Source organism: Mobula birostris, chromosome 3 (assembly GCF_030028105.1).
Source record: "Mobula birostris isolate sMobBir1 chromosome 3, sMobBir1.hap1, whole genome shotgun sequence".
NCBI classification, from domain to species: Eukaryota; Metazoa; Chordata; class Chondrichthyes; order Myliobatiformes; family Myliobatidae; genus Mobula; species Mobula birostris.
The window spans coordinates 215,057,636-215,078,228 of NC_092372.1; the positions used below are offsets into that span (position 1 = coordinate 215,057,636).

Below are 20,593 nucleotides of genomic sequence, written 5' to 3' on the forward strand. Positions count from 1 at the left end.
AAAAAAAGACCAAAAATTAGATGAAGGAGAATGTTGTAGAACATAAACATATAATTTGGTCCAAATGACCAGCTTCAGCATAAAATTTTCAGATAGTATTCACCAAAATAACTTTACAAGGCAATATTTTCAACCATGTTATTCACAATGATATTTTTAAAAGGAACCCTGAATATGTAGTGGTTTGACAGTCCTGCGCTGTTGTTTGCATTAAGAGCCCCCCTACCTGCGTGTTTGTCTTTTCCCGCCCACGGCCTGAGGGAGCTTTGCGCCTGCGCTCTGGCGCCTGGGACTCTAGCTGTCAGTAACTATGTAAGAAGACTTTACAACAAAGAGTTTTCAGGATTGCTGTTTCTGCAGCGTTCATCATGGAACACAAACGTGGCTCAAAGGGTGTTCTTCTGGAAGGCGACTGCAACCAGGTACGTTCGAAACTTGTGAGGCGTAAAATAGGAGTAGTTTTTGAGTAGTTGTTGCCTGAGGAAGTGAGTGAACCACTGTCTCTGTGAGTTCGCTTCGGGGTAATTACGGGGATGATTGCAAGTCAGCATTTTTAGGTTAATATCTTTGGGGCAGGCAGCTGCGGAGTTAGAGCGCCGATACATTGAGTGCAGGAAGCACCCAGACGGCACTTGACTCCATCGGTGGGTCAGTCGATCTCATGGAGGATCAAACGAGCAAAAAAATCCTAACCGGTGCTGGATCCTGCAGTCTGTTCTCGCGGAATTCGGCAATACTGTTCACTGCCAGGTCAATAAGTCTTTTAGAGAAGAATAATTTTTTACCTCAATCACCAAATGGTGGAAAAGGATTTTTCTTCCATCCATTATCATTCAGTCACTGTCGACCTCTGTCGTTTCTTCGATGCACTTTAATCTGTCGATGCACAGTTATCCAATATCTTCACGGCTGAGGGGTCATGGCAAGAGTTAGCCCGTAATTCCAGGCTCTGAGTAAAGTGGAACAGGAGGATATTCAGCTTTCCAGCACCGTGGGGCGATCGCTTCAGTACGGTTGAACCATATAATAACTTCATTTTACCCGCTTTGGCTCATATTCCCCAATATCTACACAAGCAAATATATCTTATAGCGTTGGTCATGAAAGCACACATTGTCTGATCATTCAGAGTCTTTTGCAGGAGAAAATTCCAGATTTCTACGCTAAGTTGCATGACATGTTAGATAGTGTAGTGGTTAGCACAATGCTTTACAACACCAGCGACCTGGGTTCAATTCTCGCCACTGCCTATAAGGAGTTTGTACATTCTCCCCAGGGCCCACAATCCAAAAACCTTCTAGTTGTTAGGTTAATTGGTCGTTTTAAATTGTCCCATGATTAACCTACAGGTTGCTGGGTGGCTGAAGGGCTGCTTCTCAATCAATAAATAAATAAAAATGAGCCTTTTTTTTCAGGCTGGCAAACTAGTGTGATGCATGCTAGGGCCTCAATGATTTGCTATCTAATTGGGGACTTAAATGTAGAGGGCAAGATAAGAGGGAATTTTAGTTGGGATACTGGAAAGCCTCTCATCAACGCCTTTCATTGTAATATTGTTTACAAGCAGATTTTTAAAAATATAGACCAAAAACAAAGAGGGGGAATAAATGATTTTTTTAAAGGTTGGCAGAATGTGCTTTGTGGCGTATTGTAGGGACTATACGCTGTTACAGTTTATATAAGCAATTTGGGTGAGGGGACCAAATATCATGTTTCAGGTTTGCCAATGAAATAAGCTAGCTTGTTTCAATGTGTAGGAATGAGAATGTAAAGAGACGTTAAGCGATTATATTCTTGCAAAGTGAGAGGATAGGGATATAGCAGTTGGAATGTGTTGGGAAAATGTGAAGTTGTCCAATTCAGTGCACACACAACGATTTAGGAATAGCTTCTTCCCCTCTGCCGTCAGATTTCTAACCACTACCTCACTACTTTGTTTCTTTTTGTACTACTTATTTCATTAAAATATATATATTACTGTAATTTACAGTTTTCATTATTATGTATTGCAATGTACTGCTGCTGCATAACAACAAATTTCATGACAATATGCCAGTGATATTACACCTGAGTCTGATTCAGTGCACAAAACACAATAGATCTCTTTTTTAAACATGGTGACAGACTGGGAAATGTTGAGTTCAAGCAGACTTAGAACATAAGTGCCTTATACCTGCCTTAAAAGAGCAGCTATTTATTCTGACATAGTGCACTCTTCATTGCAGATACTTGCACTGTTAGTAGGAAAAATGTACTTGCAGCATTTGCCTTGTTAATCCTAAGATTTTTGTGTTTCATTAAGATGACCTCTCATTCTTCTAAACTGCAAGAAGTGTAGACTCAAAATGCTGGAGGAACTCAGCAGGTCAGGCAGCCCACTTGATTTCCTCCAGGATTTTGTGTGTGTTGCTCAGGATCTCTTCTGTTTATGCGTATAGAATAGACACCCTCGCCTATCAACCAGAAATTAATGCAGTGAACCATATATGTACTACAGGGAAAAATAGAAATAAAAAGTCTTCATTTTGATTGACAAATTAGATTAGTGTCTTCTCCGTGGATTGTCACCTTGTCATGGTGGAGAAGCTTGTGTGGTCCTGTGATCCCGAGAGCAATGCCGTCTGGAGCTATGTTCCTGGTAGGGTCCCCATGGCGGTAAGGTCGAGGGTGAGGTCCCTGACAAAGAACAATCCAAACAAGACCTCAACGGTGGAACAGGTGGACGAAGTTACTTCGAACTCAACGGCTGTGTAGGCGGATGAAGGCTGCAACAAATCCATCAGCTCCAATTGTCGTGGTTTCCATGCTGTTGAAATCAGTTGGTTGATTTGTGAAGTATCGTGTGCTTCTTGGAGTGCAACGTCAAGCACACGTTAAACAAATACACGCACAGGCGTCTTCGCTCTGTACGGAACGAGGACCATTATCCTTGACCTCGAGGGATAGCCACAACGACGAGGAGATTAGTGTATGATGGCAGTGGTGAAAGCACATCTTATTGATGAATGCAAGAGTGGGTGTTGGAGGTGAACCTGTGAATGGTGGTATCTTCAATATTTCTCATTCTCAAATCCCTAGTCTTTCTTACTGGCAGAGTTCATGGCTTTGGATATTTTCTACCGTTGGGGAGTCTAGCACAGCCTCAGAACAGGAGAATGTCCCTTAGAACAGAGATGAGAAGGAATTTCTTTAGCCAGATGGTGGTGAATCTGTTGAATTCATTGCCAGTGACAGCTGTGGAGGTTGATAAGTTCTTGATTAGTAAGGACATCAAAGGTTCTGGGAAGAAGGCAGTTGAAAGGGGTTGAGAGGAATAATAAATCAGCCATGATGAGATGATGGAGCAGACTCGATGGGCCAAATCTGCTCCTATGTCTTATGGAAGGTGCTGTTAAAATACCTTTGGTGAGTGGTTGCAGTGTATTTTGTTGTGGGCGCACACAAGATATGGTGCAATGATGTTGATAAAGAAAAGTGTGACATGTTAAATAGAGGCCTAGAATTTATAATTGTGTTCAGCCAGAAGTAGCAAACAGGTGATCCATCTCAGCTTTCTCCATCACAGAAGTCAGTCTGTAGCCAACTGGATCCTCTTGATATCACATCAAGAAGCTACTGAGAGCACTGGACACAAAGGCCATGGGTCCAGACAACATCCCTGCAGTTACACTAAACACCTGCACTGCAGAACCACAAATACAGGAGATTCTGCAGATGCTGCAAATCCATAGTAACACACACATAGAATGATGGAGGATGTGGGCCGAAGGGCCTGTACTGTGCAGACTGTTCTAAGTTCTATGTTCTATTTCCTTCCCTGAAGGACATATTCCAGTAGTTTTATGATTGCATTACAGAGACTAATTTTTATTTCTATTTCATTAACTACTTGAATCTGAATTTCCCAGCTGTCATAGTTCAGGCTTGTGGATGTAAACAATCACTGTGCTACTGTAACCTATGTTTTTGGATAATAGTATTATCCAGACTTTCAATTCACGATTTTATGTTGTATAAAAACAAATCTGGAACGGTATTGTCATCTTTATCATCAAATTAAAGTTAAAGTTTATTGTCATCTAACTGTACATGTATATAACCAAATAAAACAACATTCCTCATGACCATAGTGCACTCACAATACATATATCACACGTAGCACTTAGAACATGTAGAACAAAGTGCATGTAGTATGTAACACAGATAAACAGTACAGTAAATAGTAAACAGCTTGATGTCCTGGTCACAAGACCTCAGTGGCGGCAGGGTATTCATTAGTTTCACAGCCTGAGGGAACATGCTGTTACCCAGTCTGGCATTCCTCGTCCTGATGCTCTGCAAAAGGCTATGCCTCAAAAAAGGCAGCACCAGTCATTAAGGAACCCCACCACTCTGCAAATGCCCTCTTCTCATTACCACCATCAAAGAGGAGTTGCAGGAGCCTGAAGGTATACGCTCAAAATTTTAGGAACAGCTTCTTCCTCTCTACCATCAGTGGAGAGTGAACCAATAGTGAACCTCACTATTTTTTTTTCTCTTTTGCAAGTAATAAAGAAAAAATTTTTATTAGCACAGCAGCTGATTATGTTGTCAGTAGTAGTAGTGGTAATATGTTGAATTTCAGTATGTGAAAGGAGCTGGTTAAGTCTCTTAAATAATTTGCAGAGGTGTGAAGGTTATGTTTCATTAGGAGTTTGAGGAGATTTTGTATGTCACCAAAGACTCTAACAGATTTCTACAGATGTACTGTGGAGAGCATTCTAACTGGTTGCATCACCGTCTGGTATGGAGGGGCCACTACACATCTACAGAGGGTTGCATACTCAGCCAGCTCCAAAAGGGCACTAGCCTCCCTGGCATCAAGGACATCTTCAAAAGGCAATGTGTCTAAAAGGTGGCATCAATCGTTAAGGACTTTCATCACCCAGGACATGCTTCCTTTTCGTTACTACCATCAAGGAGGAGGTATAGGCAGGGCCGGATTAGGCTAGTGCGGGGCCTGTAGCATATGTTATAAAGATGCCCTAAATTTTAAAAATGCATGTAAGTATTTATTTGTCACTCATGGTTACCAATTGTGTGGAGAACGCTCATTTTCAAAACTGAAAAGGATTAAAAATGTATCAATTTCAAATGTCAAAAGTAACAAAACTACAATTTAAAAGTTACATTTTCTAGATTTAGCATGAGCAAATTTGTTGGTGATACTGGAAATGTCTGTTTCACGCAGAAGTTCACGTTCAATGCTCATTAGAGTGAGATTGTTCAATCTGTTTTGACCCATGGTGCTCCTTAGTTCATTTTTAATCCTTTTCAGTTTTGAAAATGAGCACTCTCCACTGCAATTGGTAACCATGAGTGACAAATAGATGCGCAAAGCATTTTCTACCTTTGGAAAACATGACTCCAAAGAATTGTCAGTTATCAAACGGTACAACTGTAACTCTACAAGGTCTTGTTTGGCGCCAATTTGAGAAGCAAGATCAGTTTTCAACAGTTCAGTAAACTGCACAAATTCTTCAGCAAGACTTTCTTCCAGATCTTCCGGATATGATTTAATAAGGTTTGATGACCTCTTTATGATCTCTTCAGGTGTAAATGACTGTAACTGATGAAGGAATCCAAAAACACCATTCACCTTTAGATAAGCTTTCTGCCTTTTTGGATTAATAGATTGCTTGCATTTTTCCAGTCATTAAACCCCTCTTCACTAAACTTTGATGAATATCCTGAAGTCATAACCTTGCATGGGAAACAGAATAGGCTTCCTTTGCTTTCTGAATAGCATAACCAATTTCTTGCATGTTGCTTGTTTGTAGGTTTATGAACATATGTAAAATAAGACTTCTGACAGGGCCAAGGTTTCTTTTCATTGTCATACAATTGCACGGATGAAGAGAAACCACTCTCAGCATGTTGACATTCATCACTTCCTTTGGCTATCCAATATTCACAATCACAATCATCTAGATTGTTTGGCCATTCACCAATATCATTAGAGTACTTGTTCTTTTCAGTTGTTCTTTCTCATTCAATGGACGCTGGCTGTTGCTGTGTCATGCCTTCTGCTGCACTAGTACTAATTGTTCCTATATTTCCAGCTTCAGCCGTTATAGCACCATCACCATCTCCATGAACATCAAAATATTCTGTCAACTTACGTGTTTTTGATATCACAAGTTGGTCTCTTCTTTCTTTTTCTTCCTTCGCTTTACATAGAAACATAGAAAATAGGTGCAGGAGTAGGCCATTCGGCCCTTCGAGCCTGCACCGCCATTTATTATGATCATGGCTGATCATCCAGCTCAGAACCCCGCCCCAGCCTTCCCTCCATACCCCCTGATCCCCGTAGCCACAAGGGCCATATCTAACTCCCTCTTAAATACAGCCAATGAACTGGCCTCAACTGTTTTCTGTGGCAGAGAATTCCACAGATTCACCACTCTCTGTGTGAAGAAGTTTTTCCTAATCTCGGTCCTAAAAGGCTTCCCCTTTATCCTCAAACTGTGACCCCTCATTCTGGACTTCCCCAACATCGGGAACAATCTTCCTGCATCTAGCCTGTCCAATCCCTTTAGGATTTTATACGTTTCAATCAGATCCCCCCTCAATCTTCTAAATTCCAACGAGTACAAGCCCAGTTCATCCAGTCTTTCTTCATATGAAAGTCCTGCCATCCCAGGGATCAATCTGGTGAACCTTCTTTGTACTCCCTCTATGGCAAGGATGTCTTTCCTCAGATTAGGGGACCAAAACTGCACACAATACTCCAGGTGTGGTCTCACCAAGGCCTTGTACAACTGCAGTAGTACCTCCCTGCTCCTGTACTCGAATCCTCTCGCTATAAATGCCAGCATACCATTCGCCTTTTTCACCGCCTGCTGTACCTGCATGCCCACTTTCAATGACTGGTGTATAATGACACCCAGGTCTCATTGCACCTCCCCTTTTCCTAATCGGCCACCATTCAGATAATAATCTGTTTTCCTTTTTTTGCCACCAAAGTGGATAACTTCACATTTATCCACACTAAATTACATCTGCCATGAATTTGCCCACTCACCCAACCTATCCAAGTCACCCTGCATCCTCTTAGCATCCTCCTCATAGCTAACACTGCCACCCAGCTTCGTGTCATCCGCAAACTTGGAGATGCTGCATTTAATTCCCTCATCCAAGTCATTAATATATATTGTAAACAACTGGGGTCCCAGCACTGAGCCTTGTGGTACCCCACTAGTCACTGCCTGCCATTCTGAAAAGGTCCCGTTTATTCCCACTCTTTGCTTCCCGTCTGCTAACCAATTCTCCATCCACATCAATACCTTACCCCCAATGCCGTGTGCTTTAAGTTTGCACACTAATCTCCTGTGTGGGACCTTGTCGAAAGCCTTTTGAAAATCCAAATATACCACATCCACTGGCTCTCCCCTATCCATTCTACTAGTTACATCCTCAAAAAATTCTATGAGATTCGTCAGACATGATTTTTCTTTCACAAATCCATGCTGACTTTGTCCGATGATTTCACCGCTTTCCAAATGTGCTGTTATCACATCTTTGATAACTGACTCCAGCAGTTTCCCCACCACCGACGTTAGGCTAACCGGTCTATAATTCCCCGGTTTCTCTCTCCCTCCTTTTTTAAAAAGTGGGGTTACATTAGCCACCCTCCAATCCTCAGGAACTAGTCCAGAATCTAACGAGTTTTGAAAAATTATCACTAATGCATCCACTATTTCTTGGGCTACTTCCTTAAGCACTCTAGGATGCAGACCATCTGGCCCTGGGGATTCATCTGCCTTCAATCCCTTCAATTTACCTAACACCACTTCCCTACTAACATGTATTTCACTCAGTTCCTCCACCTCACTGGACCCTCTGTCCCCTACTATTTCTGGAAGATTATTTATGTCCTCCTTAGTGAAGACAGAACCAAAGTAATTATTCAATTGGTCTGCCATGTCCTTGCTCCCCATAATCAATTCACCTGTTTCTGTCTGTAGGGGACCTACATTTGTCTTTACCAGTCTTTTCCTTTTGATATATCTATAAAAGCTTTTACAGTCAGTTTTTATGTTCCCTGCCAGTTTTCTCTCATCTTTTTTCCCCTTCCTAATTAAGCCCTTTGTCCTCCTCTGCTGAACTCTGAATTTCTCCCAGTCCTCAGGTGAGCCACTTTTTCTGGCTAATTTATATGCTTCTTCTTTGGAATTGATACTATCCCTAATTTCTCTTGTCAGCCACGGGTGCACTACCTTCCTTGATTTATTCTTTTGCCAAACTGGGATGAACAATTGTTGTAGTTCATCCATGCAACCTTTAAATGCTTGCCATTGCATATCCACCGTCAATCCTTTAAGTGTCATTTGCCAGTCTATCTTAGCTAATACCTTCAAAGTTACCCCTCTTTAAGTTCAGAACCTTTGTTTCTGAATTAACTATGTCACTCTCCATCTTAATGAAGAATTCCACCATATTATGGTCACTCTTACCCAAGGGGCCTCTCACGACAAGACTGCTAATTAACCCTTCCTCATTGTTCAAAACCCAGTCCAGAATAGCCTGCTCTCTAGATGGTTCCTCGACATGTTGGTTCAAAAAACCATCCCGCATACATTCAAGAAATCCTCTTCCTCAGCACCTTTACCAATTTGGTTCACCCAATCTACATGTAGATTGAAGTCACCCATTATAACTGCTGTTCCTTTATTGCACACATTTCTAATTTCCTATTTCCTTTACGTTTTGCACTTCCAGAAGCATAATGACGTCCAATATCTCTGCCTCTATTGCTCATTGCTATCTGCAATGGAAAAAGATCAATGAAATATGCATCGAAAAACAAATAGTTTATGTTACAAAAGCTAAGTAGCAGTATCAACAAAGACTAGTGAACAATAACAAACCTATGTGACTGTTGTGGCTATGAGCGCGTGTGGATCACATACACTCAACAACCAACTAAGAATAGTGTTCTGAAAATTATCTGTTTAGTTGCTTATTGAAGCTCATTTCAATTGGGAAATACAGGTTGAAACTCACAGTCTAATCTGATCTTGTATGTTCTTGAGCTGGTTCGGACTACCTAAAATCAGGAAAAAAATGAGGAATCATGAACTGGGTCACATGAAACTGTTGAGTCGCACATCCCTTGTCGCAGGCTCACCGCGGCATAGCACCCTCCAGCGGCGTAACAGCGCACGCTGCAGTGGCTTGGGAGCGTGGGAGACAGCACAAAGGTCACCACGACACAGCAAGGAGCCAGCACATGCCTGTACACACATACCATGCAGCATGCAGCTCCCCCGACATGAAAACAACAGCGTTGCCAGATCGTCGTGAGAATACGGTGAGATGCCGATTTGACCAGACTGCAGCTTGCAAGCATTTAGTGTGGGGTCCTCGAAAATGCGAGGCCTATAGCATATGCTATTTTTGCTACTAGGTTAATCCGGCACTGGGTTTAGCAGCCTGAATATGCACATTCAATGTTTTAGGAACAGTTTCTACCCCTCTGCCATCAGATTTTTGAATGGACAGTGAACCAACCCATGAATACTACCTCGCAGTTTTTGCTCTCTTTTTGCAATACTTATTTAATTTTAAAAATAGATTTCTCATTGAAATTTATAGTATTTTACGTATTGCACTGTACTGCTGCCACGAAACAACAAACTTCACGACATACGTCAGTGATATTAAATCTGATTCTGATTCTCGGACAGGATAAGTGAGATGAGTTGAACACTTCTACAAAGTGTCATGTAGACTTGATGTGCCAATTTGGCCCTACCATGCTTTAAATAGATCTGTAACTGAAAATTAGTCTAAACTTGCTGCTTTTTTAAAAAAAAAATCAGTATGTTAGACACAGTAATGTCACATGTATGCAGAGTAACTGTGTGCTCTGGTTTCCTCCCGCATTCCAAAGATGTACTGCTCAATGGGTTAATTGATCACACAGGTGTAATTGGGTGGCGTGGGGTTGTTAGGGTAGAAAGGCCTGTTACCATACTCTATAAATAAATAAATAGCAAATAAGTTCAATTAACTGAATAATAATTTTGTTTAGAAGATTTTAGCAGATGATCTTTTTGAGACCATAAGACATAGGAGCAGAATTAGGCCAATTGGCCTATCGAGTTTGCTGCACCATTCCATCGTGGCTGATTCATTATCCCTCTCTACCCCATTCTCCAGCCATCTTCCTGTAATCTACGACACCCTATCTAATCAAGAACCTATAAACCTCAGTTTTAAATGTACCCAATGACTTGGCTTACACAACTGTCTGTGGCAACGAATTCCACAGATTCACCAACCCCGACTAAATAAATACCTCAAACACAAGAAAATCTGCAGACGCTGGAAATTCGAGCAACACACACAAAATGCTGGTGGAACGCAGCAGGCCAGGCAGCATTTATAGGAAGAAATACAGTCGACGTTTCGGGTCGAGACCCTTCGTCAGGACTAACGGAAAAAAGAGATAGTAAGAGATTTGAAAGTGGGAGGGGGAGATTCTAAATGATAGGAGAAGACAGGAAGGGTAGGGATGAAGCCAAGAGCTGGAAAGTTGATTGGCAAAAGGGATACAAGGCTGGAGAAGGGGGAGTATCATGGGACGGAAGGCCTTGGAAGAAAGAAAGGGGGAGGGGAGCACCAGAGGAAGATGGAGAACAGGCAAGGAGTTATTGTGAGAGGGAAAGAGAGAGAGAGAGAGAGAGAGAGAATAATAAATAAATAAATTAGGGATGGGGGAGGAGGGGTATTAACAGAAGATCAGGCATGAACATTGATTTCTCTAACTTCTGTTAATGCCCCTCCTCCCTTTCTTACCCCATCCTTTATTTATTTATTCATTCATTCATTCCTCTCTCTTTCCCTCTCACAATAACTTCTTGCCTGTTCTCCATCTTCCTCTAGTGCTCCCCTCCCCCTTTCTTTCTTCCAAGGCCTTCTGTCCCATGATGCTCCCCCTTCTCCAGCCTTGTATCCCTTTTGCCAATCAACTTCCCAGCTCCTGGCTTCATCCCCTCCCCTCCTGTCTTCTCCTATCATTTCAGGTCTCTCCGTCCCCCTCCCACTTTCAAATCTCTTACTGTCTCTTCTTTCCGTTAGTCCTGACAAAGGGTCTCGACCAGAAACGCTGACTGTACTTCTTCCTATAGATGCTGCCTGGCCTGCTGTGTTCCACCAGCATTTTGTGTAAATAAATTCCTCCTCATTTCTGTTCTAAATGGACATTATTCTGAGCCTGTGCCCTTTGGTCCTGGACACCCTCAACATAGGAAACATCCACTCCATGTGCACTCTATCTAGGCCTTTCAATATTTGATAAGTTTCAATGAGATCCACCTTCATTCCTCTAAACTCCAATGAGTTAAGGCCCAGAGTCATCAAGCTTGATGACCTTCGTCTGGTCAGGGAAAGTGAGGAGGTGATAGAGAGGAGCTATAGGCGAGTAGTCACACCGGGGCCTCGAGAGACAGATAAGTAGGTAACAGTCAGGAGATGGAAGGGCAAGAGTCAGATACTAGAGAGTACCCCTGTGGCTGTTCCCCTTAATAATAAGTACTCCTCTTTGAGTACTCTTGGGGGAGGTGCTGGGAAACAGCCTACCTGGGATAAGCAACAGTGGCCGTGCCTCTGGCACAGATTCTGGCCCTGTGGTTCAGAAGGGTAGGGAAAGGAAGAGGGTGGCAGCAGTGATAGGGGACTCTTATAGTTAGGGGGTCAGATAGGCGATTCTGTGGATCAGGAAAGAAGCACAGATAGTAGTTTTCCTCCCAGGTGTCAGGGTCCGGGATGTTTCTGATTGTGTCCATGATATCCTGAAGTGGGAAGAAGAACAGCCAGAGGTTGTGGTACATATTGGCACCAATGAAATAGGGAGGAAAAGGGAGGAGGCCCTGAAAGCAGACTACAGGGAGTTAGGAAGGAAGTTGAGAAGCAGGACCACAAAGGTAGTAATCTCGGAATTACTGCCTGTGCCATGTGATGGTGAGTATAGGAATAGAGTGAGGTAGAGGATAAATGTGTGGCTGAGGGATTGGAGCAGGGGACAGGGATTCAGATTTCTGGATCACTGGGACCTCTTTTGGGGCAGGTGTGACCTGTACAAAAAGGATGGGTTGCACTTGAATCCCAGGGGGACCAATATCCTGGTGGGGAGGTTTGCTAAGGATATTGGGGAGGGTTTAAACTAGAATTGCTGGGGGGTGGGAACCAAACTGAAGAGGCAGAGGAAGGGGCGGTTGGCTCACAAATAGAGAAAGTTTGTAGACAGTGTAAGAGGGAGGATTGGCAGGTGATAGAAAAGGGACACGCTCAGACCGATGGTTTGAGATGTGTCTATTTTAATGCAAGAAGTATCATGAACAAAGCGAATGAGCTTAGAGTGTGGATCAGTACTTGGAGCTATGATGTGGCCATTACAGAAACTTGGATGGCTCAGCGGCAAGAATAGTTACTTCGAGTGCCAGGCTTTAGATGTTTCAGAAACGACAGGGAGGGAGGCAAAAGAGGTGGGGAGCGTGGCACTGTTGATTAGAGATAGTGTCACGGCTGCAGAAAAGGAGGAAGTCCTGGAGGGATTGTCTACGGAGTCTCTGTGGGTGGAAGCTAGGAACAGGAAGGAATCAATAACTCTGGGTGTTTATTGTAGACCACCCAATAGTAACAGGGACATCGAGGTGCAGATAGGAGAGAGGTACAGAGGAGATGTCAGGGTTAAGTTTTTTTACACAGAGAGTGGTGTGCCGGTGACTGTGTTGGAGGTAGGTACATTAGGGTCTTTTAAGAGACCCCTGGATAGGTACATGGAGCTTAGAAAAATAGAGGGCTATGGGTAACCCTAGGTAATTTCTAAAGTAAGTACATGTTCAGCTCAGCATTGTGGGCCGAAGGGCCTGTATTGTGCTGTAGGTTTTCTACGTCTCTATAAGTTAATCCTTTCAATCCTGGAATCATTCTCATGAACCTCCTCTGGATCCTTTCCAATGCCAGCACATCCTTTCTTAGGTAAGGGACCCAACTGTTATTGACTGTACAGAGTCAAATATATCCATAGCCCTGGTGTTGAGTTGCTGACTAGTCTGAGTTTGTTTCTTGTAGATTGCTGATGATCCTGGTTGATGATGGATACAAATGCTGTGGCTCTTACTTAAGTTTGTGTGCTCAGTTTCTGTAATTGTCCCATCAGGGATCTATCACAGATAGGCTGTTTCTTGACAATGGATTCTGTAAGTCTGGCAGAAGCAAAAACTAGCTGAATTAGACCATAAAACATATAAACAGAATTAGGTCACTCGACCCCTCAAGTCTTCTCTGCCATTCGTCAAGCTCATTCTCCACATAACCTTTGTTGCCCTTTCTAATCAAGAACCTGTCAACCTCCGCTTTAAATATACCCAATTACTTGGCCTCCACAGCCATCTATGGCAATGAATTCCACAGATTCAGCACTTTCTGCTAAAGAAATTTCTCCTCATCTCTGTTCTGAAGGGACGTGCTTCTATTCTGAGGCTGTGCCCTCTGGCCCCAGGCTCCCCTATTACAGAAAACTTGGTCTCCATTCATTTTCTATTCACTGGAGGAATTCTTTTGAAATTCAGTTTTGATTGACAAATTCTTTCATGTTGGAAGATACCTTTTGATTTTGTTTGCACTTCTTGGACTTTGAATGGTGGGGAAGCAAATAATTTATAGAACAGATTCTTCTTGATGTGGGAATATATTTAGCTCTGAAGGGCTGATGGAGTGAGGTCCAGGGAGCTTGGTGCTGAGCAATATGTTTAGCCCTCATTGAAGCGTGATAAGTATTTCTGTGGCTTTGGGGTTATTGCCTAGAAATTATCATATGTTAAATATATCCTATACAAAATGCAAATACCCGAGAGGGCACCCTGGAGATCCTTCCCTTCAACTTAGCATCTAACTCCCTGAACTCCCTATCATGATGAACAGAAAATGGTCACTGATATTGTGCATAGCTGTCAAAATAAAATGCATTATCAACGTATGTCTATATGTATGTTGCCATATACTATCTTGAGTTTCATTTTCCTGCAGGCAATTGCTGAAAAATAAAGAAATAAGTATAATTACAAAACCTTATACATAAACAAAGACTGTCAGCAACCAATGTGCAGATGAAGACAAATTATTATGCAAAAAATATATAATAATACTGAGAATGTGAGTTTTGGAGTACTTGAAAGCGAGTCTGTAGGTTGTAGAATCAATTTAGATTTGTGGTGAGTGAAGTTATCCACATTTATTGAGTATAAGAGCTGGAATGTTATGATGAGGTTGTATAAGGCATTGGTGAGGCCGAATCTGGAGTATTGTGTTCAGTTTTGGTCACCAAATTACAGGAAGGATATAAATAAGGTTGAAAGAGTGCAGAGAAGTTTTACAAGGATGTTGCCGGGGCTTGAGAAACTCAGTTACAGAGAAAGGTTGAATAGGTTAGGACTTTGTTCCCTGGAACATAGAAGAATGAAGGGTGATTTGATAGAGGTATATAAAATTATGGTGGGTATAGATAGAGTGAATGCAAGTAGGCTTTTTCCACTGAGGCAAGGGGAGAAAAAAACCAGAGGACATGGGTTAAGGGTGAGGGGGGAAAAGTTTAAAGGGAACATTAGAGGGGGCTTCTTCACACAGAGAGTGGTGGGAGTATGGAATGAGCTGCCAGACGAGGTGGTAAATGCGGGTTCTTTTTTAACATTTAAGAATAAATTGGACAGCTATATGGATGGGAAGTGTATGGAGGGATATGGTCCGTGTGCAGGTCAGTGGGACTAGGCAGAAAAATGGTTTGGCACAGCCAAGAAGGGCCAAAAGGCCTGTTTCTGTGCTGTAGTTTTTCTGTGGTTTCTATGGTTGCTATTGGTTCAGAAGCCTGGTGGTTGTAGGGTAATAACTGTTCCTTAACCTATAGCTTCTGTACTTCCTACCCGATGGCAATAGCAAGAAAGGAGTATGGCCGTGGTAGGGGTCCTTGATGATGAATACTGATTCCTTGCAGCTAAATAGTGAGGAGGGCTTTGCCTGTGATGGACTGGGCTGTATCCACCACTTCCTGTAGTCTTTCCCATTCCTGGACATTGGTGTTTCTGTACCCTGACACAATCAGTTAGGATACTCTTCACTATGCATCTATAGATGTTTGTCAAAGATTTTGGTTACATGTCAAATCTATGCAGACTTCTAAGAAAATAGAAGTGCTTTTGTTCCTTTTTTGTGACGGCACTTATGTGCTGCTCGCAGGAGATGTATAACATCTTTGTCCTTATCTTGCAATGTGCTGTCCTGCTGCTGCAAAATACTCCGTGCATATATGCCTATGACAATGAACGTGAATTTGAATCAACTCAAAAGAAGTCTCCACATGTCAGAAACAAAACAACTTTGGAAGGAGTTAAAATGAGAGGGGGAAATATTGCAATCTCCATCGTCAGTCACCGTGTATTCCTATTTCCCAAATGAGTTTCAATCCATGAGTGTCTCCAGAGCTCTTTGAGATGTCCAATTATCAAGAGGCCAGAGAACACAGCACATGTGGAACGTGGTAAATTGAGCTCTGACCAGCGACCAATCCGGACAGCAGAAGTTTGAGTGAAGGGGGTTTCAATCAGGTTGCTGACCAAGTAGAAAAAGGCAGCGAGGGATTGCGGTAGCGTAAATTGAGCTCTGACCAGTGACCAATCGGTGTTTGGGGTTAATCAGCAAGAGCAAATTAAGGGAAAGAAGGGTCATGCGCAGCGGCCTTCGTTGCAGCTCCCAACGTCTGATTGGACAGAGTTAGAATGGAATTACGGAGGCTTCAGCAGAGGCTTCATTCAGAGAAAGCAAAGAAAAGTAAAGCTCAAGGTTATATTTTTTCCTGCCCTTCTTTATATCTGCTCAGCTAAGACAGTAGAGATGTCAGGGAGGATAGTTGAATGCTCCTCTTGCAAGATGTGGGAAGGCAGGGAGACCTCCAGTGTCCCTAATGACTACATCTATGAGAAGTGCATCCAGCTACAGCTTCTAACAAACTGCATTAAGGAGTTGAAGCTGGAACTGGATGAACTTCTCTCTCTATCACCCCCTCATTCAGGAGGCTGAGGGGGTGATAGATAGGACATATAGAGAGGTAATTACACCCAAGGTGCAGGACGCAGGAAACTGGGTGACAGTCAGGAAGTGGAAAGGGGTTAACAGCCTGTGCAGACTACCTCTGTGATCATCCTGACGACACTTTTGATACTATTTGGGGGATGACCTAACAGACAAAAGTCACAGTGGTCGGGTCTCTGGCATTGTCTGCCTCTGTGTCTCAGAAGAGCAGAGAGGAGAAGAGGTACCCTGTGGTGAAAGAGGATTCATTAGTTAGGGCAAGGGACAGGAGGTTTTGTGGATGAGAAAAAGATTCCCGGATAGTATGTTGCCTCCCAGGTGTCAGGGTCCAGGATATCTCGGATCAAATCCTCTACATTCTTAAATGAACAGCCAGCAGTCGTGGTCCATGTGGGTACCAATGACATGGTAAGACGAGTGACTAGGTTCTGCGTAGGGAGTTCAGGGAGTTAGATGCTAGGTTAAAGGACAGGACCTCCAGGGTTGTGATCTCAGGATTGCTGCACGTGCCACATGCCAGTGAGGCCAGAACTACAAATATTATACAGTTGCTAAGGAGCTGTATAGGGGGGAGGCTGAAGATTTTTGGATCATTGGACTCTCTTCCAGGGGAGGTGGGGCCTGTACAGAAGGGACATTTTGCACTTGAGCTGGAGGGGGACTAATATCCTAATGCTGCATGGTGGGGTTTAAACTAGAATTGTAGGGAAAAGGGAACCAGAGTGCTAGAACAGTTAGTGGACAGGTTGTGGAAGCAGATGTTGTAAGACCGCAGACAAAATTAGGAATCGAATTGTTGAGCATGGTGTGACTAGTGCCCTGAGCTGCATTTGAAGAAGCAAGCATTCAAACTCTTCATCGTTATCTTGGCATAACAAGCAGAATATTCTACTATTTAGAATATTTTTGTGTGTGTATATGGTACTCCATCTGTTACACAAGAAATCATGTTCCTAATCAAAACGACGAACTACAGAATTATCATTCAGAGGAATTGATTTTAAAGTACTGGTATCTGTTTGGAGAACAGTGACGCACACTTCTGATACAGCAGGTATTACTAATCTTTCACCAGTTGTATGAGATTTTCCACACTTTGTGATGACGAGTGCTCACCGCCTGCAGAGCTATGGTTTTTCCTGAGTTCTAATGCCTCATCTTTTTTTTTTGTGGAAGTGCCTGCTGTACTGATGGCTGGTCAGGTCTCGTGCCTCAAGTTAGGGTGCCAGTTACTGCCCCCCACCCCGAAGAATATACTAAATATTTGGCTGGCATGGACATCCTGTGCTGAATGCCTGACTTCTGTTAATGTAATTAAATGAATATTGTCTTTTGGATTGCTACAAAACCACACAGCAACTTGTTTTTTTCTACTACATCAAGAACTCAGAATCAGGTTTATTATCACTGGCATGTGACGTGAAATTTCTTAACTTAGCAGCAGCAGTTCAATGCAATACATAATATAGAAAAGAAAGTAAATCAATTACAGTATGCATAAACGTAAGCTGTAACTGGGAAGTATAGAAGTCTTTATTCATGACAAATCTCCAGAAGGATCCAAGAGAGTCTCACTGTCTTGACATGATGTTTAATACTTCTTCAACACAGATAACAATAAACAATTATCTACAGTTTCAACTGCTGGAATCACCTACTTTAACATTTTGAATACTGATCAATTTATATACAGTATTTACAACAGCAGCCCATCCCAACCAGCAGAACCACTTTGAATATTCAATACTGGTGTCTGTTCCAAAAGCCAGAGTGCAAACAGCAGACACCAAAATATATCCCTTTTGATTCTCTGTTGATATTTGTTTATAACTTTTTACAAAAGAGAATTTCTTCAAAAACTTTTCCACTGTTGATAAACTGTACATATACCATTAGCAATGCCTCACTTTCTCACATAGTTGACTCATCCAGTTGTATCCCAAATACTGTTTCTCGTAGCTCTGTGCAAAGTTGATACTCAATGTCTTCAGTCATTTTCAATATGACAAGGAATTGATTTTAAAATACTGGTATCCATTTTGAGATCAGTGATGCGCACTTCTGATACAGCAGGTATTATTAATCTTTCACCAATTGCATGAGATTTTCCACCCTTTGCTATCATTTTGGAAATGCAATAACAAGCAATGAGGCTACTATCAAGGTCATTTTTAGCTTTCTTGGCAAATGACTTGGAGTGTGTGCAACGCTTTTCAAATGCTTCTTTCATCTTCTGGAACCGAGTAATACCATAAGTAGCCTTTTCAGGGTGTCTGTTATGGAAGTATGGTTTCATGGCTTCATTAGACAGTACAGTATTACAAGTAAGACACATGGGGCATCGCTGGTCTGACGAGAGTGAAATAAATACTCCAGGTATGTAACATTGTATTGACACACTTTTCTGCAGTTTCTTTTTCTCAGCAGGATTAGAATTCAAGGCTTCACTGCCTTCAGATTCATAGAGAGCACGTATTTATCCATCATTAATGGGGATATATCAAAATTAAAAATTAACACAAACTGGGAATGCCTGTCAGATGTTGATGATGGCAGTGAGTTGACACGGATGGAATGATGGTAGCGGCACGCAAAGGAACGGCAAGATGAAGACGATTACAACAGCGAAAATTATGTTGACCAAGATTCAGATTGGAATCTTAGTGCTAGTCAAGATAGAGTTACTGTTCGGCAAGTGACCTTTATACTATTCCAGTTAGCGCAATTGACCAATCGCGTAAAGTCTCATAATCCCCAAACATGGTTCTTGACTACACATATGAAGCCGAGGTCACTTTGAACACCTCAAGAAGAATCCTCAGGGTTGGCAGGTTCAATGATTGGTTGTATTTCACTCTTTGGTTTAGCCAGCGCTGTATCGTTACACGACCTGTTTTCTATAGACCGGTAGAGAAAGTTGAGAGGGTGTACTTGACATACCAACTGTTAAATTGCATGAACTCATTCCATGCCATGAGTCAAGGGGAACTGTTGGGCACCCTGGTTGCTAATTTATGCATCCCCAATAACGTCTGTTTGGTTGGTAAGGTCGGATGAGATTGCTGAGTTTCAGAAATGTTGCGACGACAAGTGCTCACTGCCTGCAAAGCTATGGTTCTTCCTGTGTTCCAGTGCCTCATCCTTTTTTTTTGGAAGTACCTGCTCTACTAACGGTCGGTCAGGTCTCATGCTTCAAGTTAGGGTGCTACTTACCACCTCCTACCCCCAAGAATCTTTGAACGCCCCCCCCCCCCCCCGACGACTTCTATATTCCCTAACCCTCCTTAGACACATAACTGTCCCCTTGCGGGGCGGTACCACCCCCTTTGGTATCACTGGGATAGAGTTTATCAAATGTGTTTGGTAAAGTTTCCTTCGTCAGTACATAGAAGTCCCAGCGAGAGAGTGAGCGATACTGGATCTGCTATTAGGGAATGAGACAGGGTAGGTGACAGAAGTTTACATCCAGTGACCACAATGACATTAGTTTCAAAGTAAGTGTTCAGAAAGATCCGGGTCCGTGGGTTAAGATTCTAAATTGGAGAAAGGCCAATTTTGATGGTATTGGAAATGATCTGGCAAATGTAGATTGGGACAGGCAACGGTGCATTTAAATGAAATTTTGAGAATACAAGGCTTGTATGTCCCTGTCAGAATAAAAGGTACGGATGTGTGGGGAACCTTGGTTTTCAAGAGCTGTTGAGACACTGGCTAAGAGAAAAAGAAGGTGCATTGTAGGTTTCGGCAAGTAGAAACAAATGAGGTGCTAATGGAGTACAAGTAATGCAAAAGAACACTTTAAAAAGAAATCAGGAAGGCTGGAAGAAGGCATGAAGTTGCTCTAGCAGACAAGGTGAAGGAGAATCTTAAAGAATTCTACAGATATGTTAAGAGCAAAAGGATTGCAAGGGGCAAAATTTGTCATCTGGAAGACCAGAATGGGAATCCATGTGTGGAGCCAAACCAGATCTGGGAGATCTTAAATGAATTCTTTGCATCTGTATTTACTCAGGAGACAGATACAGACTCTAGAAGTGAGGCAAAGCGGCATCAACTTCATGGACCCTGTACAGATTAGAGTGTTTCCTACCCTGAGACAAATTAGGGTGGATAAATCCCAGGGCCTGACAAAGTGTTGCCTTGGTTTCTATGGCAGGCAAGTGCAGAAATAGCTGGGGCCCTAGCAGAGATATTTAAATCATTCTTAGCGACAGAAGAGGTACCAGTGGATTGGAGGATAGCTAATGTTGTTCCGCTGTTTAAAAAAGGTTCTAAACGTAAACCAAGAGATCATAGGCTGGTGAGTCTGATATCTGTACGAAAGTTATTGGAAGGTATTCTATGGGACCAGATATATAAGTATTTGGATAGATACGGACTGATTAGGAATAGTCAGTATGACTTCATGTGTGATAGGTCATGTCCGACCAATCTCATAGAGTTTTTCGAGGAAGTTACCAGG

The 20,593-nt window shown here is 42.4% G+C and overlaps 1 protein-coding gene across 1 annotated transcript in view; it reads left to right on the forward strand.

Annotated features, from left to right (window-relative positions):
* The first annotated feature begins 325 nt into the window (after nt 1–325).
* Nucleotides 326–20,593, forward strand: part of prkag2a (protein kinase, AMP-activated, gamma 2 non-catalytic subunit a) — a 508,879-nt gene continuing 488,611 nt past the window's right edge. The window contains exon 1 of the mRNA XM_072254087.1: nt 326–422. Within this exon, the coding sequence (XP_072110188.1) occupies nt 369–422 (54 nt within the window). The 5' untranslated portion in view covers nt 326–368. The remainder of the gene's footprint in view (nt 423–20,593) is intronic.